At 36.3% G+C, this 26164-nt stretch overlaps 3 protein-coding genes across 3 annotated transcripts; 2 read left to right on the top strand and 1 right to left on the bottom strand.

Annotated features, from left to right (window-relative positions):
* Positions 1-445: 445 nt before the first annotated feature.
* Positions 446-3645, top strand: LOC121240889 (probable LRR receptor-like serine/threonine-protein kinase At3g47570). Its single transcript, XM_041138413.1, has 3 exons — positions 446-2031; positions 2123-3165; positions 3263-3645. The coding sequence occupies exons 1-3, from the start codon at positions 446-448 to the stop codon at positions 3643-3645; spliced, it is 3012 nt and encodes a 1003-aa protein (XP_040994347.1).
* A 7121-nt stretch (positions 3646-10766) lies between these two features.
* On the top strand, positions 10767-14204 carry LOC121241265 (tubulin beta-4 chain-like). Its single transcript, XM_041138962.1, has 4 exons — positions 10767-10945; positions 11515-11917; positions 12159-12428; positions 13326-14204. The coding sequence occupies exons 2-4, from the start codon at positions 11524-11526 to the stop codon at positions 14000-14002; spliced, it is 1341 nt and encodes a 446-aa protein (XP_040994896.1). The 5' UTR covers positions 10767-10945; positions 11515-11523; the 3' UTR covers positions 14003-14204.
* Positions 14205-15484: 1280 nt separating this feature from the next.
* On the bottom strand, positions 15485-18499 carry LOC121241654 (G2/mitotic-specific cyclin S13-7-like). The gene is made up of 8 exons (XM_041139519.1): positions 18204-18499; positions 17427-17533; positions 17077-17331; positions 16866-16991; positions 16539-16787; positions 16263-16424; positions 15970-16151; positions 15485-15846 (listed from the first exon to the last, which is right to left on the bottom strand). The coding sequence occupies exons 1-8, from the start codon at positions 18241-18243 to the stop codon at positions 15696-15698; spliced, it is 1272 nt and encodes a 423-aa protein (XP_040995453.1). The 5' UTR covers positions 18244-18499; the 3' UTR covers positions 15485-15695.
* Between the last annotated feature and the right edge of the window lie 7665 nt (positions 18500-26164).

Genomic DNA, 26164 nt, shown 5'->3' with positions numbered 1-26164 from the left:
CTAATTTATTGCGCTGCTTTTGTCGTGGGTGGGGATTGAATTGAGTAAAATGCAATCTAAGTTTAAAGAAATTCTAATGCAATGCAACGAAAAACAAAAGGCAAGTTCAACATCTATTGAATAAAATAGTGATCAATTGATATAAAATGTTGACGAGCGACCGGCGTACCATTGATTGAACATGGTCATTGATTATTATTCCATACTCAGTCCTTTACCACTACATGTCATTTATAATTGAAGAAGATGCATTGAATATGGAATGGTTATATAATCTGATCTGTATTGAGAGGAATTTACCTCTTAATATTCCATACTCAGTCCTTTACCTCTTATTATTCCATACTCAAGTCCTTTTCTAGAAATTTGTTTCTGATCCCTTGAGCTGCCAAAACAACTAGTTTAGCCTTCTTCATTTCATCTCCTTGAGATTTTTCCCAGCATCATGGAGCTAATTCCCACCTTGAGTTCTTTACTATTCTATCGGTTTGCTTTTTCTATCATCCTTCTTGTTGCTTATGCCTTGTGCATTGATTCTTGCAGTACCTATGCCATGGCCAGAAATGAGACCGACCAACTAGCCTTGCTTGAATTCAAAGCCAAAATAAGCCATGATCCTTTCATGGTTTTCAGCTCATGGAATGAAACCACCCACTTTTGTCTATGGTATGGCGTTACATGTGGTCATCGGCACCAAAGAGTCATTGAGTTACGCTTGGTATCTTGGGGACTCACAGGTTCTATATCTCCTTTCATTGGAAATTTGAGTTTTCTAAGGATTCTTTTTCTCCAAGACAATAGATTCAGTCATGAAATCCCACCACAAATAGGTGGTTTGCATCAACTGAAGATATTATCTTTGTACAATAACTCGATGGTTGGCAAAATCCCATCCAATTTATCCAATTGCTCTAACATTGAAAGCATCAAACTTTATTCTAACCAACTTGTTGGAGCCATTCCAACCGAGTTTAGCTTCTTGTCAAAGCTTCGAGGATTTTATGCAGAGAATAACAGACTAACAGGAAGTATTCCTTCATCTCTTGGAAACTTATCTTCACTTGAGGAACTTTATATATCCTCAAATAATTTGGGTGGGATTATTCCAAATACACTAGGCCAACTCATAAATCTTACATCTATTGTACTTTATGAAAATAAGCTTTCAGGTACCATCCCTCCATCAATCTTCAATCTCTCTTCTATTAGAGTTTTTGATGTATTAACTAATCAATTACGAAGGAGTCTTCCTTGGGACTTGAGCATAACTAATCTTCCTAATCTCCTAAGCTTCTCCATTTCCTGTAACCAATTTACTGGTTCCATCGCTCCTTCAATATCCAATGCCTCAAATTTGGAAGTACTTCAAATTGCAGAGAACAAATTTACTGGAAAGGTGCCTTCTTTGGAAAAGCTGCATAGGCTAAATTTCTTTACTGCTTTTAGAAACAATTTGGGGGGAAGTGGAGAGGTTGATCAGGACTTGAGTTTTATCTGCTCTTTGACCAATGCAACCAAGTTAGACCTTTTGTCATTGCACACCAACAATTTTGGTGGCGTCTTTCCCGAATGCATCGGTAATTTTTCATTGACCCTAAGAATAATTCGAATGGATCAAAACAAAATGGCTGGAATGATTCCGAGTGGGATCTTGAATCTTGTCAACTTAGAAGCACTCTCCTTGGAAGACAACCAAGTGTCAGGTAACATTCCAGCTGCTATCGGTAGGCTTCATAGGTTAAAGACAATGAGTCTATCGGGAAACAATCTCTCAGGCAGCATCCCGCACTCTCTTGGAAATTTAACTTTGTTACTTGAACTTGATTTAGATGGAAATAACCTTGGCGGAAGCATCCCCTCAAGTCTAGGCAATTGCAAATCTTTGATCGCACTCGACATTTCTCGTAACAGTTTCAATGGTTCCATACCCCCACAAATCTTTGGTCTCACATCTTTATCAATTTACCTAGCTTTGTCCCTAAATCTTCTTACAGGTCCTCTTCCCATGGAAGTTGGAAATCTTAAATCTAGGTGCATTATATATCTCAAGGAACATATTATCTAGTGAAATTCCTAGCAGTCTTGACAGTTGCATTAAGCTGGAGTATCTATCCTTGAGAAGAAACTTCTTCCAAGGAACTGTTCCGCCAAGTTTTGTCTCTCTGACAGGACTTCAACACTTAAATCTTTCTAGGAACAATTTATGGGGAAAAATCACTGACGTTCTTGTGGATATGAAGTCTTTGCAGAAATTAGATATATCATACAAAAATTTTGAGGTGCCGATGCCAACAGATGGCATTTTCAAGAATTTGAGTTCAGCTTTAGTTGCAGGGAACAGTCAACTATGTGGGGGAATTCCTGAGATGCACTTGTCTAAATGCAATTTCAAAAAGCTTGGGAATACAAAATTGACTTCAACCTTGAAGTTAATAATATCTACAGTTCTGGGGCTACTAGGAGTAACTTTGGTGCAGTACTTTTTGTATGTTTCTTGTTTGAAAAGGAAACGAAAAGTGTCCATATTAAGTTCTTCAAGATATTTTCTTTCGAATATATCTTACCAAAGTCTCCTAAAAGCCACTAATGGGTTCTCTTCAGCAAAATTGGTTGGTGTGGGTGGTTTTGGATCTGTTTATAAAGGAATTCTTGATGAGAGTGGAACTATAATTGCTGTCAAGGTCTTCATGAACCTTCTGCGCTCTGGAGCCTTCAAAAGCTTTCTTGCTGAGTGTGAAGCCTTGAGAAACATCAGACATCGAAATCTTGTAAAGGTTCTTACAGTTTGTTCAAGTATTGATTACAATGGAAATGATTTCAAGGCTCTAGTTTATGAGTTCATGGTCAACGAAAGCCTTGAAGAATGGTTGCATCCAACTGCTATAGAAGATGAAGTGCATCAGAACCAAAGAAATCTAGATCTGTTTCAAAGGTTGGATATCATCATTGATGTTGCGAGTGCATTGGAATATCTACATTATCATTGCCAAAAACGAATCATTCATTGTGACCTAAAGCCGAGCAATGTTCTTCTCGATAGTGAAATGATTGGGCACTTGGGTGATTTTGGCATGGCAATATTCTCTCCTGAAAGAAATCATAACTCTTCTACCACTTACTCCAGCACTATTGGATTAAGGGGAACTATTGGTTATGCAGCTCCTGGTGAAAAAACATTTCTATCCTTTCTTTCTTAACATAAATGCTCTATTTTTTAGAAACTAATGTTGCATTCTAATATAGTGTATGTTTCAAATTGCAGAGTATGGTATGGGAAATGAAGTGTCAACCCATGGAGATATATATAGTTATGGGATCCTTCTATTAGAATTGTTCACAGGAAAGAGACCCACTGATGAAATTTTTCAGGGCACCCTAAACCTACATTCCTTTGTCAAGACAGCCTTGCCTCAAGGAGTAGTAGAGATTTCGGATCCAAGTCTTTTTCATGAAAGGGAAGAGGAGACAACTAGAAACAATGGCCTAAATAACAGCAATATTACAAGAAGAAACAAAACTCAAGAGTGCTTGGTTTTGATTTTCCAGATTGGAGTTGCATGTTCTCTTGAACAGCCAGAAAAACGGATGAATGTGAGAGATATTGTAGCTAAGCTTGATTTAATCAGAAAAAAGCTTACTCAGTGATAGTTATGTAGTATTATCATAATCATGAATATTTAATTTCTGAATTCGAAGCTCGTACAAGAAGAGTTTAACCACCTCTACCACATGCAAAATAACTTAAGTCTACCAAAACTATCTCCACTGCAGATAGCATATTTAATGTCTACCTGCAAAACCATGAAAGATACACTTGAAGATGAAAACTGAAATATACTCTTAATCAGACCTAAGAGGCATTTGTTGTGAAGTGACAATTGCCCCATAGACTAGACAAAGCACTTAGTCATATAGAAGAGGCATGATCTTGTTGCAACAATACAACCATCATAACTCTCGTGTGGTGTTGACTCCTAGGTAATAGTGTTGGGAACGATTTTAGGACCATATCTTGATGCAATACTTTTTTCAAGGGCATTACAATCTACGACGGAGTTGGGGTTTTTCTTGGAGTAAATGATTTGGGTAAGCCTAGGATGTCCAAGTACTTTGCAAATATTTTGAAAAAAAATGCGACACACGTTAAGAAATCTACTTTTTTTAAAGAATTTACACGCCTTAAACTTGCATTTAGCATTATTTAAAAATTCATTACGATTGTTATCTATTGGTTCTCATATTTTAATGAAAAAAGCTACTTGCACCCGGGACGGGGACACACCGCGTACCCGGGTTCCAAGTCAGCGTTATTTAAATGGTGCTTTTGCACCCTAAGTTAAACGCACCATTTCTCTGCTTAGTGTTGTTTCTAAAATCAACACTAGCGAAATCAAACTGACCCCCAGAACGAAGACGATGCAATATCTTCCGACGATTAGGATTGAACTCGCACCGAAACAACCATGGAAGACGATGAAGAACCCCAATCTTCACCTCGCACCGTTCACACCTCCAAGCTTCCCAAGCTTGCTACGAAGACCATTCCCCCACTGAAACACGAAATGATGGGCTTGTATGGCTTGGTGTTCGGGTCTAACTCCAAATGGAGCATGGGTCGGGTGCGTTCGGAGCCAATTTGGCAATGTTGGCAAAACAGAGGGAACCCACCGAAATATTTTCTCTATCAATCTAACAATTGGGCAACATCGACAGTTCAGAATCAGCATTGGCAGTTTAGAACCAAAAATATTCTCTGTCTCCACGTATCGCTCTTTTCTCCGTTATCTCAAAGCCTGACTGACTGGTACTGCCATCTCTATCTCTTTTTCTCTCATTTCCTTTTTAGAAAGCTTTTTTTTTTTTTTTTTTTTTTTTTTTGGAATTTTTTAGTAGTCTCCGTCTTCATAGGAAGAATAGAAAACTTCTGATACCATAAGTGGGTTCTATTTCCACTTCAGTTAAGGTATTGTATATGGTAATGAAACCCCTTTCCAATGCATAAAAACATTTATTCTTGTCAATCCCACAAACGAGATTAGATCAACTGGTACTGTAGCGTAAATGAATCACTTTTCTTATTTTTTTGGGGAAAGAACTGTTCAAGAAACCCAAAGTAAAAAGCAACGGAAACATATTCGTCATGTCTGTTTGAAGGCCACTTTGGCGTGAAAAGTTACAGTTTACATATCTGCACATTTCACTTAACTGTAATCGGCATTTCCTTACCAGTATTTTAAAATCGCTTTTCTTTTCTGAGATCACAAAAATGGTTTATAAAATCTTAACTTCATTTTAGCGCCTAGGTCTGAAATCGATCTCCTTCCGTTTTTTTTTTTCTTTTTTTTTAATAATAATATAAAGCTGACATGGCTAATGCCACGTCAAACGATTCCGCAACAGGTATCCGAAGGCGGGTACTTGAAGCAGAATTGTATTTTAATAGCATTTTTTCATTGTTTCATAACTAATGCTAGGGAATAATCCCTCACTATACATGACAAGATTATCATTCATCCAACCATCCCCGATTTGGTTATTCAACGAATTATTTATAATACTTAATGTAGAAATAATTCCTATAGCTATACTGATATTGGGAAAACCAGTTTGCAAACAAATATATCAATGAGTACACGTCACACGATGTTCTTTTTAATTCGAACTAACTTCTTAGCAAGGTCATTTATACCTTTGAGTTATGAAAAAGTCTTGGAGTACTACACATGAACAAATGAGTATCCAATTGATTATTGAGTACTATGAGTGCTTCTTATAACATAATTGTTACACTTTAGATGTTTCAGATTCATAACAGAGCATGAAACAAATCAATTTAGTAATGGTAATCGTTTATATCTCCTGAGTACACTAATCTTTTCACGAAACTCTTGTCTAAAGTTTACGTCATATAAAATTAAATTCGATCGTTTTATGAGAGTTTTGTCTTAAAGTTTAAACAGAGTCTCCATTTTGAAAGGTATATTTAATGTAAGAATTTGTGAATTTGCTTGGAAGGAGAAGATTTTGTAGTTCATTTTTTAAATATTAATGTTAGAAACGTACAACTATAACTTCATTATCTTATTCTGTTGACGTGGCAATATTTAATAAAGGGAAATACTTTACCTGTTATACAAAAATAATCTTACAAATTGATATATTATTATGTAATTCGTCAAATTATAAAGTTATTTTTTTTTATAAAGTATATCTAACATATCAGATAAACCTATATCAGTTTGTAAAATTATTTTGTATAATTTATTTGTAAATGTAACAGTAATATTTGATAAATCTACTAAATCACGAGTAGGTTAAGATGAAAATAGGATATTGGTGTTGTACATTCTCACATTATTTTTAGTTAAAAAAAAAATCTTCAGTGGGTTTGGAGGCGCCTAATCTACCGCTGCCTGCCAATAGTATTCTTCTACGATGTTAACCTTTCACCTAGAATTTTCAGAAGAAGCCATTTAGAAAAATGGTCCAATATGCAATCAAAGGTTGGACCTTTAAACTTTTGATAGGGATAGGGAAGTTGTTGAACAATCCCATCAAAAAGATAATTGTCACAGTTGTGAAATCACTATTTGTCTCAAAAACTTAAATTAATGGAAAGAGGTAGATTTTATTATTTTATATCTTAACACTCCCCCTCACTTGTGAGGCAGACTTTCCCTCGATGAGTAGGCCTAATAAATGAAATATTTAATTAAATGGGATAGAGTGTAGAGTCAAGGATCGAATTCAAGACCTCTACTCTGATACTATGTGAAATCACCACTTATCCCAAAAGCTTAAGTTAATGGGAAGATGTAGATTTTATTATTTTATATCTTAACAACAGCTACTTTTTTTTTTCTTTTTTATTTTTTTCCTTTTTGGGTGATGAGGGTTATAAGTCCCTTTTTTTTTTATGAAAAATTGTATTCAATAAGAAGTTAAAATAGAAACAAAATTCTATTTTTTGTCAAAATAAAAACATATTCTATATGTTAGGATTATGATTTTGGAAAAAGATTAGGAATTTCATTTGTATTTTTAATAGTTTATAAAGAAAAACCCCAAATGCTACATTTTTTTTTAGTTCAGCCCTTAAATTACAATTATTTCATGGGTTTTTTTCCCTTCAACAAATATCATTTTTATCAGCTAATAACTACCAACTATATTGATACAAATCAATTAAAAAATTATAATGGATTCTTAAAATTAATAAATACTTAAAAAAAAATTCATAGATGTGTATTAATGACTCATTGAGTGTCTGTTAACTTCATAATTGGCATTTCTACAACAGCCAATGAGTGAAAAGAATCATGCTTGGGAGGCCCACTGTTAGCATGTGACATACCAATGAATCAATAAACTTAATAATATCTTAAATTGTTAATTATAAATATTTAGGTGTTAAGATTAGGTTTAGATTCTCTAAGATTTTTATTCAAATTGATCTAGTTCTTTTAGTGTTTTATGGTAGTGCTTTTTATATTCAAAGTCTTATTCAATTCGATGAAATAGATTTAAATGTGTCGTCTTAAGGCCACATCTCTCTATATAGACAAGGCCAAGTTGAAAAGAATGTAGTAGGAACATTTTTTGCAATAAGATTGTGTAGATCAAGATAATCTCTGATCCCATCAAATGGTATAATATCTCACACTATGTACAAAAAGAGCCTTATGGCTTCCCCCAAAATTACTAGGAAAATGATGAAGTACTATATGGTTATTATCATTAAAAGATCCTCTAATGTAATTACAGTGATATGTGATGCAGAAAAAGGGATACTCCGCGAATAAAAAGGTATATCCATCATAGAATGTTATTATGTACCGTTGATTTTGGAATAAGATTAGGAAATTCATTTGTATTTTTAATAGTTTATAAAGAAAAATCCCAAATGCTACATTTTTGTAGTTCAGCTCTTAAACTTTCAATCATGTTTTACCTTAAATTACAATTATTTAATGATTTTTTCTCCTTCTATACAACAGCCAATGAGTGAAGGAATGAAGGCCACTGTTAGCAGGTGACACCAATCAATTCAATAAAATTAATAATATCTTAATAATGTTAGATATAATCTTAGGGTATGTAAGTTCCCAACATTTATTTTTTGAAAATAAATGGAGTCTATCCTTTAAAATGATTTTTTTTCATGTGGATCTTAGATTTAACTACTTTTTTCAAAGAGAATAAGTAGAACTTGCACATCTGACTGTAAATCTCATTTCTTATATCTTAAGTTATTAATTATAAATGGTTAAGTGTTAAAATTAAGAGGGAGATTCTCAATATTTTTATTCAAAATTAATCTAGTTCTTTTTAGTCTTTTATGATAGTATATTTTTTTAAAAGGAAAGATTCCCTTTTTTTCAGCAAAAAGGGGAGGGGAGGGAGGCGAGGCGAGTGCAACCAACGTAAGAGCCCCTCTCTACTGTGGAATGTTCGGTTTGAGTCATAGTTACTACTCCAAGGGTGAGCTCATCACCACAGCACTCCCAAAGTATCTAGCTGGTCCAAAGTCTCATCTCATAGCTCAAATGTCAGGCTTTACTACTACAAGTGGTTTCAATTTATATCCTAACTCGAATTCTTAATTTGAAATCCATGAAATACCAACTGGAACAAACTGAACTACCACCTTTTTAATTGAAAAGATTGTCTTTTAAACATGATTTGGTGATACCAAATAATGGTGTCAAACTCAAATTATTCCACTCGATGAAAAGGACCTAAATGAGTCGACCTAAGGCAAAAGCTATATATAGATAAGGCCGAGGTGAAAGAATGTAGTAGGAACCTTTCTGATGAGATTAAGCACCGGAAGATAATCTCTCGCGTCAAACTGTATGATATCTCATACTTTATATGTACAAAAGAGCCTAATGCCTCCCACAAAATAGTAAAATACCTAGCTAGGGAAATGATGAAGTAAAAGCTTACTATCATTAAAAGATCCACTAATATAATAGAAAGTTATTATATACTTTTTGAGTATGAGTGACGTGGTACTATTTTCGTATCACAACATATCATGTAATTAAAAATGATTATATAATTATTATTTTAAATTAATATAACATCATATGATAAGATGAGAGTACTACATGATATATGTACTCTGAAAATACTACTTAATATATTTTTTTTTTAATGTCGGGAAACCTCTCCAAGGTAGGACCCTTAGGATCTATCCCTAGAGTAAATTCCGGTCCCGCACCACACCCTCGAAATTTTCCCTACACGGATGATACCTAAGTACATAATTCCCATCTGGCCATTCATTTTGAAAATATCTAGTTCCCTTGAACCTTCAAGAAAAACCTAATCACTTAGGACATGTTCTGACTTGACTATCGAAGAACATAATCAAAAACTCACGAGAATAAACCTCTTTTGCGGGATTCACCATATCAATTACAAGTCAAAATTCATGCATGTAGTTGGACCCAAAGATCAAGTGATGTTTTCATGATTGTTAATTTATATACATTAAATCATGGAAGGAAACCTCAATTCAAAGTAATAGACTATATGATATAGATAGATGAACAACTAGCATCCATTGGCCCCCCGTGGTGACATATACAAGTAACCCAAAATGTAAGCAAAACATGATTAAATGAAGTCACAGATGATATAGAACACCATTAAAAAAGGAAAAAAAAAAAAAAAAAAAAAACCCTCTCAATTGAGCTTTTAGGTGTGAGAGATGGCATAGGGCTTGTCAAAGTTGTTGGCCGGTCATGGCGGGGTCTCTCTTGGTTGCCATATATTCATGACTTTTGAATCTTTTCTACAAGAGTTGATCTTGCCGACCGTTTTGTCCTTTTTATTTTGCACATTTATGATTTTGGACATTTACATTCAAATCAAGACACCTTTTTTAGATTTTCTTGAATTAGTAATTATCATTCATATCATGCATGCCGGCTGTGTATGCCGGCACGGTTGACAAAGATGATATACACATATCATCTTTGTTGATGCTCGTTCTAAATTTTATCGTTCTCATTTATATTAATTACTGTTATATTTTTAATTGATTTCGTAAGTGAACTACTTAAATGGAAAGTCACTTTAAATGTAATATATCAGTTAGTATAATTGGACATGACAGGATCAACTATGAACAATGAAGTCATTTAAAATGTGACATATTTGCACGTACTATATTTAAAAATGATAATCTAATATATCACATCAAGATATATTAATTTATAAATTTATTTTCATAAAATTTCTACGTTGATCAAACATTTTATTTTTCATGAAAGTGTGAGTGTCACTTCTAAAAAGGAATAGAATGAAAATATAAATTCTCATTTAAATCTATTTAACCATAATAATGTTGTAACATTTTTAAAAATGATAAAAATTTTATGCTTGGTGCCTATCTTGTCTTGTCCATGCATTTAGCACGATTTGGTATGTTTGGATAGTGAGATAAAATAAGATGAGTCGAAATAATTTATAAATAATTATAAAATTATTAGTTAAAATGAGATGAAATGATGTGTTTCATCTTACTTATCTAAACGGATCTGGGAAAACTCTAAAAAAATATAATTTTTAATTTGAAAGAAAATGTTTATAATTTTTTACAAAAATCCATCCGAAAATGATGCCGCAACATTTAAGAAAAAAAAAAAGTTGAAATCCCCATTTTCCTAGAATAAATCAACTAAATCCTCACCGTACATTCTCGTTGATATTAGCGCATCCAATGTCTTAGCAGAAAAAAGAGAGGGAAATATCGTTGGCCGTCCGATATCACAACTTTGTCCTCTCCCTTCACTATATAAACCACCATTTCCAAAGCTCGTATTCCTCACCCCACACTCTTCCCATTACTCCACTCTCTCAACTTCCGATCGAGTCAGGCTTCTGTTCTATCGCCGGAAGTTCTGCTTACAACTGGTCGCTGTATTACTCGTTGGTGAGTTCTGCTTCACAGATCTGGCCTCTGTTTTTTTTTGTTTGGTTGGTTGCTCAGAAAACTATGGAAAGGAGAGGAAATGAAATACGAAAGCAGAGCGAATTTTCAATTTCTTTTTATTATGTGTTGGTTGATTTTCTTCCCTTCCATTCATTTGTTTGCCTACCATACGGTATTAATCTTCTAGTCTTGTTGCTTTAATCGTCGAAATTTTAGTTCTTTTTTTATCATCCCTGGTTATCTGACATTTTTATTTTTGCATAAAACTTTTAAATTGCTGTGAACTTTTCTTCTTTTTTTTTTTTGTGGACTTTTTCTCATTCTATTCATTCTATTTCGTTTCCGAGAAAATTGATGGATGAGAGCGTGATTTTTTTCGGAAGTTAGCTTATAGGTCAGAAACATGAGAGATTTATGTTCAATACTTTTCTTTTTCTTTTTCCAGTATATCCGAAGCTTAAGTCGATGTTAGTCTATACATATTTTTATGAATTTTGTTTGCAAGGTAAACAGAGCATTAGGATCTTCACTAAATAATTCTGATTTTGCTGTTTGTGCTTGGTTTCCAGAGAGAAAATATGAGGGAAATCCTTCACATTCAAGGTGGGCAATGCGGCAATCAGATTGGATCCAAGTTCTGGGAAGTCGTCTGCGACGAGCATGGCATAGACCCAACCGGTAGGTACACCGGGAATTCCGATCTTCAACTGGAGCGCGTCAATGTGTACTACAACGAGGCCTCCTGTGGACGGTTCGTCCCTCGTGCGGTGCTCATGGATTTGGAGCCCGGTACCATGGATAGCGTGAGGACCAGTCCCTATGGCCAGATATTCAGGCCCGATAACTTTGTTTTCGGGCAATCTGGTGCCGGGAACAACTGGGCGAAGGGGCATTACACCGAAGGAGCGGAGCTCATTGATGCCGTTCTTGATGTTGTACGAAAGGAGGCTGAGAACTGTGATTGTCTTCAGGGTATAGTTGCTTGTTCCTGTTTGATTTATGATCTTTTATTTCTTCGCTGCTAATGGTTGGGGCATTTACATTTGTTTCAGTTAAAACTTTGGAAATCGCAATTATTATCGGATGTCGGATAATCATTTCCGATTCAGTTCTTAAATTTAATTCTGGAAAACAAAAGTGATATAGTATTGTCTTTATTCTCCTTACCTTCTTGTGTCGTGGAAATTAAATTTTGAACTTAATTGCGCTGCAGGTTTTCAAGTATGCCACTCACTCGGAGGAGGAACCGGTTCTGGGATGGGGACTCTGCTTATTTCGAAGATCAGGGAAGAGTACCCTGATCGAATGATGCTTACTTTCTCTGTGTTCCCTTCACCAAAGGTATCAGATACAGTTGTGGAGCCATACAATGCCACTCTTTCTGTTCACCAGCTTGTTGAGAATGCAGATGAGTGCATGGTGTTGGACAACGAGGCCTTGTACGATATTTGTTTCAGGACTCTGAAGCTAACCACTCCAAGCTGTAAGTTCATTATGCTCCACTGCAACACTGTAGATGCAGGAGTTTGATTTAGTTGAGTGTCAAGTCTTGTCAAGTGGTTTTATTTTAAAGCAATTGGTAATGTAGTTTTCTTAGGTCAAGTTTGTGGTCTGACTATGTCACATGTGAACTGGTTGAATTTTAACGAATTTTAAGCTTACGCTGTCGCATATTGAACGTGTTTTTAATATATTGTGTATGTTTGTTCTGTGATCTAGCTCCGTAGTAGAGCCTCAAGAATCTTGATTATGCTAAAAACTAACTCAAATCTGATTGCAAAGTTCTTTTAGTGTTTTCAGTTGTTATTTCCTTTTCGATTGTAGCCTATGTGCTCGGAATCTCCCTTTTTGTTTGGTCGGACTGTGTTTGAGTATTGTCTATTCTTGTGGATGGTGGTGGACAGCTGTTATCCTGATGAATTGTTTTTCATTCATTGATTGCACCTGCTTGGTTGGTTGCAATATCTGTATGTTGTGGGACCAATTTGTTACCTGCCTGATATATATCATGATGAACTGTGCTTGGTAGCACGTGTTAGGTTCATCTGATTCTTGAACCGTAATTATCTTAATTAACTTGGTACAATAGCACCTTGTGACGCTGACTTCTGAACCTGTGGTTTCCAATATGGGATTCGCATTCGATCTTGCACGATACTTCACTAGTCTATTGGGGAAAATAAAAACTTAGTTGTATTGGTAAGATGTCATTGTCCATTGCCTTGTGGGAATGTCTGACTGTTTTTGGGCGGTATGGTACCGCTTGATAATTGCATATAGCCTTCCTGCTTTTGTTTGGCATAGTGCTTGTGTGGAATTTTTTATCAAATGTAGGGTAATATAATCATGCTGATTAATTTGATTTATTTGCCTCTGGCAGTTGGTGATCTGAACCATCTGATCTCTGCAACCATGAGTGGTGTTACATGCTGCCTAAGGTTCCCTGGCCAGCTTAACTCTGACCTCCGGAAACTTGCAGTGAACCTTATTCCCTTCCCACGTCTGCACTTCTTTATGGTTGGATTTGCTCCTCTTACCTCACGTGGATCTCAGCAGTACCGTGCTCTAACTGTCCCAGAACTCACCCAGCAAATGTGGGATGCGAAGAACATGATGTGTGCAGCAGACCCACGACATGGTCGCTACCTCACAGCTTCAGCCATGTTCAGGGGCAAGATGAGTACTAAAGAAGTGGATGAACAGATGATCAATGTTCAGAATAAGAATTCTTCCTACTTTGTTGAGTGGATCCCGAACAATGTGAAATCAAGTGTCTGTGACATTCCACCAAGAGGCCTCTCTATGGCATCGACCTTTATTGGCAACTCCACCTCTATTCAGGAGATGTTTAGGCGGGTGAGCGAGCAGTTCACAGCTATGTTCAGGAGGAAGGCTTTCTTGCACTGGTACACTGGGGAAGGGATGGATGAAATGGAGTTCACTGAGGCTGAAAGCAACATGAACGACCTTGTATCTGAATACCAGCAGTACCAAGATGCCACAGCTGAGGAGGAGCTGGAGTATGAGGATGAGGAGGAAGGTGTGCAGGAGACTTGAGAAATTTAAAAGCTTTTTACTATTGCATTAAAGATATATATATGGTGGCTAAAAATCCAGTACTGATTATTCGTGAGATGGTGTGATTGGTCCAATATTAATTAGTTAATCGGAGAGGTGGTTGTGCATGTTTGATTTCTGGGTTTGCTTCTATATCCGTTTTTATTATGGAATTTAGCAATATATTCTATATTTGAAGTTATTCCATGCCTCACATGAGCTCTTCTCTCTCTCCAATTATTAATTCCTTGTTTGGTAGTAGGCCTTTAACCGTTGACTGCTTGAAATGGAAACCCAAATTATATGAGCAAGGCCTTGAAGTTTTTAGTTATTCATGGATTGAAAGTTTTGTTTTTGGAGATATTTTTTAGATATAGCACTCACAACTTCACACCCGGGCTTTGGCTATAAGGAACCCCTGTAAGGATAAAACTTAAGAATGACTCACTAATTTGATCTTTGAGGGATCAGTTCCTCCAAATGCACTTTACTAAGCTTTTTCAATGAATTAAATCTTTCAGAGCCCTCCCCTTTTATACACAATCCTATCGTTTATTCTGTTACGAAGAAGATAAGGGATTTTGGTACATTATGACAGTTAAGTAAGGCTACTATTCTAATTACAGTGTTTTGCTTATTAACTAACTAACTAACTAACAGAAGCTTCCCTTGACCACTTCCATCTGCTTCCATTTCCCTTCAGAATTCTTCCTTCTCAATTATTGCTTACCCCCCTCTCTCTCGGTTTGAGAGAAAGACTGGACTCTCTCTCCTATAATAGAAAAATTGTTCCCTCCCCGCCGCATTCAGGAGCTTCTTCTCTCGACTCGCGCACACTTTGTCTGCTCCGTCTCTCTGTTGTTTCTTTATTTTCTTTTCACTTTCATTGCAATTACTTTGAGTTAAAAAAATAAATAATAGAGTAGAGAAAAAGAGAGGTTTTGAGGAAATGTGATTAATTTAAAATAGAAAAAATTTGCATTTTTGCTTATTGGCAAAACTTGAAATCGCAAAATTTTGTTTAGATGAAGAAAATTTTGAGATATGGTTTTTTGGGTAGTGATTCACAATGTGAGAACATCCATTTTCCTCGTGTGAGAAGGTTTCAATAGGTGTATCTCGTTTAGATAGTGAGATGAGAGAGATGAGATGAGATATAGTTTTAGATGAAATTAATTGAAATATTATTAGAATATTATTTTTTAATATTATTATTATTTTAAAATTTGAAAAAATTGAATTGTGTTTATTATACCTATTAAAATAATGATGCGGAGATGATGATGAAATGATAATAGTATTGTGTTTATTATAATTGTGTGGAAATTTAGAAAAATTGTAATGATGATGAAATGAGATAGTTTCTCTATCCAAACAAGCCAGGTGTAAATTGGTATAGCACTTTTGCTGTTGTTAAGCAAACAAACAGAGGCAACACCTCTAGAGTGGGGCTTTCCCCGACTAGGAAGCCAAAAATACAAATGAGACAACAAACATCGATCTTCTTTTAACATTGAAAGAAATGATCAGAAAGTCACAATTTTCAGTAATAACTGTAAAAGACCTGAACTTCACACAACTTGTTTCTACAACTACCAAAGGAAGAAGAAGAAAAAAAAAATATAATAAAGATCATAACAGCAAAATGATCTCTCCCCTATTTGAGAACCACCACAATCTATCTAAAAATTCATTACAAGTTCAACGACTTGCTTGAAAGGCCTTTGGCTGGGATCTGTAGAGCAACAGCACCCCTTTCTGAACATGAGAACTTCCTATACACTGCCTTGAGCTTACTTTCTGCAGCAGCAGAATGCAAGCTAACCAAGAGGTCAGCGCAACCCCTGTTACATGGCAAAGCAGATCAAATTTTAGAACAAGGAGAGAGTCAATATTAAAACTTAGTTCTTTTATTAGACCAAGTATCCAAGCAGAACTTGCAATCAAGGAAGACAGAGAGAACTTACTTTAGCTGATCTTCTGAGTAGCCTGTGTGGTGCTCTAGAGTTCTAGTCCAGATAGGGTTCCTACCAAGGGTGCATCGTGCAGCATAAACAGCAGAAGCAGCAATTTTTGAAGGGCAGTAAGCAGTTACAGCAGGATAGTGCATTAGCCCAAGTTCAGCTAGGAAAAATACTGTATTCTCCATCTACATTATCGCAAAAATCACACAAATTAGTTCAAATTATCTCGTATTTTATTTTCATTAATTTGAATGTTGGATATGAAATGTCTTGAAATTGAAACAAAATTTATGTACCTCCTTATCCGATGGAATAGAGGCTTTAATATATCGAACCAGGAAGACATAGGGAGTTGGGACTGTCAGCAACCATTCCAGCTTTTCCAAGATTGTTTTTTCTTTGACCAAGATCTGTTCTCTGATGTAGGCGTTGTCTGAAATGCAAACGAAGTCATTTACCTGTCATTTTCAGAACACAAAATTAGTCAAAACAAAACCTTTCATAAGTAGCACACAGCATTTGAAGAAATCTTTTTTGGGCAAGTAAATTGAAGAAAGTATACAATTAATTACCTCTGGTGCCCATATCTCTTCATACTTGCTTGCAATGAGCATTGAGCTGATTCCAACTAACTGGAGTTCCCTCCTAGAGACAGACTTCACAGAAAGGAATCGATCCACAATGTTAATGGTAAGATAAAGGGTTTCCGGCATGAGTTCAAATTTGCGATGAACTTCAATCAGCCAGTCTACAAGGATAGATCTCATCTTAGCATTTATGTCTGGCTGCGTGGCCATGTAGTCATGCAGTTTACTCGAATCCTGCACTAGCAAAGTCTAACATCAGAAACGAGAGAGAGCAAGAGCGAGAGCGAGAGAGAGAGAGTTATGAAACAGTACCTCTGCGTGCTTGTAGAAATTGTACATGTCATCCACGTACTCGACTACAGCCAATTCGTTGTCAACATCACCCGCGTCTATGTTTTCTACTGGATCCTTGGGCTTATTGGTGAGTCCACAAGCAGCCTGGGGTTCAACCAAGTTTAGTATACTCAAAGAACCAGGACAAGATCAATACTCTTGAACAAGAAAAGTACAAAAAAAATCCCACCTTGCTTCGAGCAGTGAGGGTTGAAGTGAAGGTCCGGACATTCTCCTTCTTCGAGGAACCTTCTCTTCCTCTGGATTTTCTTCCACCAGCACAGTTACCCCCGTCTTCTTCATCAGAGCTAATCACTATCACTTCCTCGGGGATCGGCTTCTTGATTACATTCTTTTGAGGTACCACCAACTTTGTTGCTGCCCGGCCTTTCCCTACACCGACCCCATTACCAGCAACGGCATCTACACCTTCTGTGATTAGTTTCTGAAAATTGAAAAACTCAGCACATTAAACAGGGGAGATTGCAAGTCTGACAGAAAACGAAATAGTTCAAAGAAGTTCTCGTTTTGAGATGTCACCTTGTTCTTCTCCGCGGCTGCTTGTGCATTAGTCACTACGAGATTACCAATATCTTGGAGAACCCTCCTAGTCCTTCCTTCTGCTGGTGCATTCTTCTTCACTTCGCCTGAAAGTATAGTAAAAATCATAAGAAAGAAAAAAAAAAATGAGTCATAAAAAAATAACTACAACACAAAAGCAAGGCTAAGAGGATTTCGGACAAAACTAAGAACGTCAATTTTCCTAAAACAACAGATTGAACAAGTAGATCCAGACGCAGTTCTGGTTCTAATCACATTATGAATAAATTAAACCGAATGTTAATTAAACGGAGAGCAGAATCTCCAGCAACGAGATTAAAGATATGGTAGACAACCGAAGGGGAAAACCTCCTAAATTAAAATGAAAGAATAGAAATAATCAAGGGTACATTCCCCTTAGCCATCGTGACAAGCTTGATAAGTTGTTTAAATCAAAGACCCCAAAACAGAGACTACTTTGGATCCCAGCATATACAGGCAAATAATCTCTTTTTTTCTTTTTCAATTCTTTATTTTTTCCAAGTTGTATTATTTTTTTCTTTTTCAATTCTTTCTTGTTAACAAAGGGTATCATCAATCACTCGCACGGTACACGAAATGAGAAAATGGGAAACTAAAGTTAACTTCAAAAGGGGGAAAAAAAACACCATTACGGTCACACTCAGAAAGAATCAAAGCTAAACTGGGTTTATGTCGCAAACCTATCAGATCAACAAAGAAACATAGGAGTTAGAACTCAAAAAGAATCAAGAGTACCTCTTGGCTTTTGAAGAGGAACAACAGCTCTCGATGCCATGTCTTGTTCTTGAGAGTTATAGCCAAAAACACCTCCAAAGCTCGACAAAAGCGACGAAAGAAACACTTGGAGGCGACTGTTGCGCGTCTCTCCTCCTTCGTCAGCGTCTGTGGTCGCCACCTCGTCGAACCCAAATACCAAAATCTCTGTCCGTCTCTCTCTGATTCTATTGATTTCTTCTCTTCCTAAGAATTTTTCTTCTTGGTTTCGTCTTCGTTGCGTATCTTCCACTTCACAGGTACAGGGTTCTCGAATTTGGTGGAACGTTTATAAGGAAAAAAATTATGAAACGATGGCTCCAACGGTCTGATTCTTTCTTGAAATCGGAGCGTTGGATGCATGTGAAATCAACGGCTATCTATCCTTCCTTCTTTAGAGCGTTTGGGATTTTCTAGCCGTTAGACTGTACGGCTTTCCGGTATCTTGGTACTTCGATTATGAGCCGTTCGAACTTCGGAAGAGCCCGAAGCCCAAACTGCCTCAGTTTTTCGTTTTTGCCCTTGGCCCAGAATGACCTAAATGGTAGTAATGCTACTTATTATTTTTTTTTATTATCATTATATTGTGAGATAATGTGATATTAGATGATAAGTTTATAAATAAAATATAATAAATAATTTTTAATCATTTAAAATCACATCATGAAATGATAAAAAGATATAAAAAAATGAAATTTATTTTTTTTTTATTTCTTTTACATGTCTTTTTTTTTTTTTTTATACTTTTTTTTTTCCTCGTTGACATGTTTTGGTAATGAGCTTTTGTATTTATTCAAGGTTCCGTTTGATGCTAAGGTTATTTCAGATCAAATCATTTATAAAAAGTAATGAGATAGTCTATAAATAATAATTAATAGTTTATAAATAATAGTAAAATATTTGTGAATAATACTAAAGTAGTGTGATAACAAACTAGCCTCCATATGGGTTTGGAACTCACATTTCTTTTTTTGAGTAATGTTAGATATAATGTTAAGGTATACAAGTTCGGCATATTGCCTTTAAAAAAAAAGTAAGGATCTACTATTAAAAAAATAATTTTTTAATATGAGTCTCAAATTTAATCATTTTTTTCAAAGGGAGTGTGAAAAACATGCATATGTCCAATAACTGCAAATATCATTTCTTTTTTTTTTATACATTTTTTTATAATGCACAAGAATTTTTATTTGACGTTCTTTCTATCTCTTTTCGGTTTTCACTTCTGGAAGGTTATCTTCAAAGGTTTTAGTTTATTACTCTATAAAGCCTTTTATTGTCACAAAACTCCATGGATATTGATGACTATTTTATTATAAAACTTAAAGAAAATTTATAGCATAAAAGATACAATATTCATGAAGGCAAAAGATGATCCGCTCAAATCTCTTTTACTATCATTTTTTTTTCTAAGCAAGCTTGCATATATTATAAATAGATAAAGTACTACAAAGTTTGGGGAGGATCTTTCCCACTATCAAGAAATAACAGACATCTAGATAAGAGGTTATTGGGTATACAACCAAAAACAAGATTGGTTGCTGCCCATTGCGCCACAGAGTGCGCACATCGATTTGCAGATCGATGAATTTTAGTAAAATTTCAAAACCTTCGAGAAGCAGAGATATGCTTGATATCTTCAATGATGGGTTCAATATGCCATTGAGTATAAGTGTCTCTATTGTTTATGGCTTCTATTACCAACTGCGAGTCTCCTTCCAGGATTGCCATTTCTTGTTGTCTTTGGGAGGCTATTTTCGTGGCTAAGAGAGTTGCCTTTGCTTCTGCTACAAGAGGATTGGAAGTGAGAACCTTTTCTGTCTGGATTTCAAAAAATTTTCCACTCTGGTCCCTGCATACTGCTGAGGCCACTGAGAAGAAATCTCTGACTGCTGCGTCAAATGAGAAGCTCTGAAAATTATTCGGAGGAGCCTTCCAGCTGCATACTTGGCTTTGTTTTTTTGTTTTCCATGCTTCTTTATAATCCTGGTATATTTTGTTTAACTGGATTTTTGCTTATTCAATAGAGAAAGGATATCAAGAGAGAAAGAAGCGTGATTGTGGAGTATGTCATTTCTTTGCTTCCAAATGAAATCTAAAATTATCACAGCAAATAGTTGAAAGTGATGAGCTTCATCCTCTTGCAATCTCAATTCTTTTGTCGGAGAAATGATCATTTTTATCCAATCTGTTACAGACTGAATTGGCAAAGTTTCCAGCTTTAGTGGCCATGAGCTTTGATACCATAGAATCCTGACATTTGGGCATTTTAAGAATAGATGGAGTGGTGTTTCTTCTTCTTGATTGCAGAGAAAACATTCTTGCGTTGGAGCTTCTTGAATAACAGCTTTGATTCTTGAGCTGATAGGCAATATATTCCACTGAATTTTTCAAAGCAGTAGCTTGTGCCTGTCATGGATTTTTAGTTTCCATATGCTTCTATATATATTTAGTGTTGCAGACTGTTGAACTGTCTCCTGATTGTTGATTATCAATTGATAAGCTGATTTAACTGAAAATTCACCTGAGTTGCTTGGGATCCAGATTAATTTGTCCTGGCTCTGAGAAAAGGAAGGCAGCAATATTTTCCGTATTTCTGTGATACTTTCTTCATCAAACAATTCTTGCATTTTTTGGACATTCCATGATCTAGGGATATCAGTTATAAGATCTGAAACTTTTAAGTTTGGATGAGTCTCCTCCATTCCTTGTAATGGCTTAGGCTTGAAGCTGCTCATGCTTGGAACCCATGGATGAGTCCATATATTGATTGAGCCTCCATTACTAATCTGGTAGCATCTCCCTTTTTTGAGCATGTCTCTTGTTTGTAATATCCCTTTCCATAGGATTGAGTCCGTCTGTTTTAGATTTGCTTGCCAGAAATCCGTGCTATTGAGATATTTTGCAGTTAAAAGTGCATGCCAGAGTTTATCTTGTCCTTTGCTCATTTCTCATCCTATTTTTGCTAGCATCGCTTGGTTCATGTTATCCATTTGTCTAATTCCAAGTCCTCCAAGGGATTTTGGTTGGCATATAGACTTCCAAGATTTGAGAGTTAGATTGTGGTGTCAATCTTTATGGAATCCCCACCAAAAATTTTTAAAGCTTGTATCAAGAGCTTTGCATACTAATTTAGGGAGTTTAAATGAAGCCATAAAATAAGTCGGGATAGCACTCACTACTGTTTTTATCAATGTTGTTCTTCCTGCTTGAGAGAGTAGCTTTAGTTTCCATCCTTCTAATTTTTTTTTCCACTTTACTTAGCAACTCTTGGTAATCTTCCTTTTTCTTTTTGCTAAATGAAGTTGGAAGGCCTAAATATTTCATTTTTGCTGAATCTGCTTTATATGGTAGCCACTGTTTGATAGCTGTTTTGGCTTCCTGGCTTGTATTTCTTGTAATAAAAATGGAGGATTTATGCATGTTGACTTTTTGACCTGACCACTGTTGGTACTTGTCGAGGCTCTCTATATCGTTTTAGCACTTTTTTCTGTTGCTTTTGCAAAAATAATTGTGTCATCCGCAAAGAGAAGATGAGAAACTGGTAGACTATTTCTGCTGATTTTGACACCTTCCATTGCACCTTGCACTTATGTCTTTAAGAAGATTCATGATAGTGCTTCTGTCACCAGTATGAATAAGAAAGGCGATATTGGGTCACCTTATCTCAGTCCTCTTTGAGCATTGAAGAATCACTTGGGAGAACCATTGATTAATATAGAGAAAGATGTTGTCGTAATGCATTCTTTAACCAGGTTGATCCATACTAGACTGTAGCCCAGTTGTTTCATCACCATAAAAAGGAAATTCTACTCCACTTGGTCAAAAGCCTTCTCCATATCCAATTTTATGGCCATCAAACCTTTTTTCCCCTTTCTTTTTTGAGATGATGAAATAGCTCATGTGCTATTATTGTGTTTTCTTTTATATTGCGCCCAGGAACAAAGGCTATTTGTAAAGGAGAAATGATGTTACTCAATGTGACTTTGAATCTATTGGCCGTAATCTTGGTGATGATTTTGTAGATAACATTTGTGAGGCTAATGGGGCGGTATTGGCTCTGGCTATTTGGACTCTGAATTTTTGGGATAAGTGCAATGTTTGTGTGATTGATCTGTCTCAACAATTTTCCGCTTCAGAAGAAAGATTGCACTGTATTGATAACATCCTTTTTGATGATGTGCCAATAATGCCTAAAGAACAGTATTGTCATATCATCTGGACTTGGTGCTTTATGGCTCGGAATTTGCTTCAATGTCCCAAATATTTCTTCCTCAGATGGTATCCTTTGAAGTGCTTCATTTTCTTGATCTGTTACTTGCCTCTCGAAGAGATTATCCAAGTTGTTTGGAAAGCTTGGATTTGATGTGGTGTACAGAGATCTAAAATGAGTTATGAAAGCATGCTCTATTATAATGGGATCTGTAGACCAATTACCTAGGCTTAGTTTGATGGAATCTATGGAGTTCCTTCGTCTTCTAATTGTTGTTGAGAGATGAAAAAATCTTGTATTGAGGTCTGTTGAAGTGAGCCATGAGATTCTTGATTTTTGCTTCCAAAGCGTCTCTTCATTTTCTCGTTGTTGATAAAGGTTTTGCTGCACCTGTTTCTCCCTCTCTTGATTGTATCTGTCTATAGGATTACTTTGGATTTCCATCAGTTCATTTTTCAATCTTTGGATATTTGTCTGAATTCTTCCAAAATGGGTCTTGTTCCAAAGCTTGAGGGCATCTTTTGTTGTTCTGATTTTCTTGCAAAGGACATATGCCGGGTTGCCTTGAAAGATATTATTCCAGGCTTCTCTGATGATATTCTGGCTAAGTGGTTCATGAACCCAGAAAGCTTCAAATTTGAATGAGGATGGTTTACGAGCTTCTGTGATTGTATGTAGTAATAGCGGATGATGATTCGAGGCTGAAGAAGTCAGATGTTGTAGCATTGCATCCGGGAAAAGTGTTCTCCATTCTTGGTTGGTTATTGCTCTGTCCAGTCTTTCTTTGATTAGTGCAGACCCATGTCTATTATTAGACCAGGTGAATTGAGGCCCTGTGAATCCTATGTCAATGAGTCCATGTCTATTCATTAATGCTTTCAATCCATTACCTTGATTATTAGAGATTGGACATCCTCCATATTTTTCTCTTTGATTGGTTATGTCATTAAAATCCCCAATACATATCCACGGACCTTGGAAAGATTGATGCACCGAGTCCAAGTGACTCCAGAAGTTTGCTTTTTGATTCCAATGTGCTGGTGCGTATACAAAAGTAATTAGCCATGGATGATGAGAAGGATCCGAATACACCAAAGCAGAAATAGCATTCATATTCACATTAACAAGTTCGATTTCTACACTCGGCCTCCACATTAGTAGTAATCCCCCTTTTTTACACGAAACTGAAAAGTACACAAAATGATGGAAACCTAAACTATGTACAATAGATAGGGTGCGATCTTCCATTACCAAGGTTTCCGACCAAAAAACTACATCCGGATTATATTTTCTAATATTAGCCCTTAAAGTTCGAATTGCCTTGGGTCAGGCTAGGCCCCTGCAATTCCAAGCAATTGTCCTCATTCCGAAGGGGGAGACATCTTGAAGCTGGCCTCTAGAGCTTTATTGGATTTTCCTGGAGTGGATGGTATCAGCCTTGTATTTGTAATCCTGCTGGTCTTTCCTGACATTGGGGGTGAAATTGGCATTCTGCTATAAGGAGACAAACGAGTCATTCCCTTGAGTTTCTGAATTTTTCCTTTTAAACTTGACTGCATTTCCAACAAAGTAAGAGCCAGTGTAGTCTCCTCATTTCCAACAATTTGGTCCTTATTAACAGTAATTATGGTCTCTGTTTTCTCTGAAGATTAGAATTTTTTCTTTGGGGGTTGAGAGATTTCAGAGGTTGTTGAGACAACCTGTCTTTTTTATGGAAGAACACTGAGGTTGGTTTGGGTTGGTGAGGTCGATCGGGAGATTGGCTGTGTTATTTGTGTTGGGGACGATGGGGGGTCTGATGGGGGGGGGGGGGGGGGGGGGATTATTTGTGTTGGGGATGATGGGTTCTTGGGTTGGGATGGATTCAAGGGCTTTCAGCTTAATCAGATTGGGCTGGGTTGAAGTCTTGGGTTGGGTTGTGATCTGATTATTATCCTCAGAGATTGTAAAAATTGTTATTGGGCTTGTAAGGCCTATTTCTGAGGATGAGCCCACTTTGTTTTCTATCAGCAAATGAGGTTGGCCTAATGGACAAGGGTTATGGGCTTGACAAAGAGACTTCTTTTCTCAATTTCATCTAATAAAAAAGGCCGATTTTTTAAGAAAGAACCTGATAATAGACTTGGCTCACTTATGAGGATGTCTGAGGACGTTGACCTTTTTTTTTCTTGTTGAGCTTTAAAACCTTGCATTGCTGTGTAGATTTGTCGCCATTCTGCTTTCCATGTAGTGTATCTTCTAGCCGGCATTGATGTACCTCTTGATGTGAAATCTGATCCTCTGAGATGCGCCGTTTCCATCCTTTCATCAAAATTAATTTTGGTTCCCGTTTCTGAGAAAGGGCATTTACTGCTAATGGTTGGGTTCAGCTGAGAGTAGTCAGGGGTTGGTTCCACAGTAAACGTATTTATTCTCCTTGATGTTGCCTTGTTTAATGCTGCTTGTTTACTGTAGCTGAACGACGGACTTGAGTTTGATGATGCTGGAAGAGATGAAAGCGAAGGAAGTTCTTGGTGCAGGTTCGGCGACGGAAAATATTGGTGAAGTTCTGGAAGATCAGTTGCAGATTGTTCTCTGATGCTAGAGGTGAAGTGACTTTGATTTTCAATTGAGTAATTCCTTCGTCTGTATTCTTGAGATAATGGAATCTGAAGCTCTTTTCCTTTTGTGCCTCTGTTTTGCGAGGACAATTCTTGTGCATTTATGTCCGTAAACAGCCCATCCGAGTCTTGCATTCCTTGTGTTTGGTGAAAAGTCTGAGTATTTGTTGAATATGCAGTTTCAACAATGGAAATTGAATCTCTCATCAGTCAAACTGAAGCATTATCTTGGCAAGATTTAAACCTTGAATCTGCACTAGACACAACACAAAATATTTCAGATTCTATGCTAGTAGGCAGACTAGTTGCAGACAGACCACTGAACAAGTTTGCAATTCATTCAAGTATCAAAGTAGCATGGAACTTCATTGAGAACCTTCTCATTGAAGATCTTGAAGCAAATATGTTCATGTTCACTTTTCAGTCTCCTTAAGACAAGTTAAGAGTCCTCAATCAAGCCCCATGAAACTTCAAAGGTCATCTCTTAGTTCTAAAACCTTGGTCTCCTAGGTCGACTATACAAGAAATTAGTCTAAATCATTCAGCTTTCAATATCCAAATTCATGGACTGCCGCTAGATCATTTGACTCTAGGAAATGCTACCAAAATTGGAAACGCATTAGGAAATCTGATAAAGGTTGAAGAAGATCCCACTTTTGGAATAGCATACAAGAAATTCATTAGGCTTAAAGTAGAAATCGACATCACAAAACCTCTTCAACAAGGTTTTATGCTGCCAAGACTTGGGTTTCTCTTAAATACGAAAGACTCTGATTTTTGTTATGCATGTGGTTGCTTGGGGCACTCACAACTCTTCAGCAACAATATGAAATCTCTACCCACAAAACTTAGCTTTGGAGTGAGATTAAACTTAATTGGAGTGAGAAATTATTATTTTAATGTTTGGTGAACCAATTATGGTTTTCTATATTTGGCCAATCACTGTAGCAGAAATTCAAATTATTTTGGAGATGGCCAATCCAATGTAGAGTCTTTTTAGTACAAATTATCTAAATTTTAGCTAATCTTCTCATTTGGTCAAGCAAATGAGGATGCTCTCATAGAGAGAAAAACACAGACTCAAGATCTAAAAACTCCATCCAAGCAATAAAAAATAACAAAATGAAATT

This window comes from Juglans microcarpa x Juglans regia, chromosome 7S, assembly GCF_004785595.1.
Source record: "Juglans microcarpa x Juglans regia isolate MS1-56 chromosome 7S, Jm3101_v1.0, whole genome shotgun sequence".
In the NCBI taxonomy this organism is placed as follows: domain Eukaryota; kingdom Viridiplantae; phylum Streptophyta; class Magnoliopsida; order Fagales; family Juglandaceae; genus Juglans; species Juglans microcarpa x Juglans regia.
Note: the sequence above shows the minus strand (reverse complement) of the source record. Positions and strands in the feature narration are given on the sequence as shown.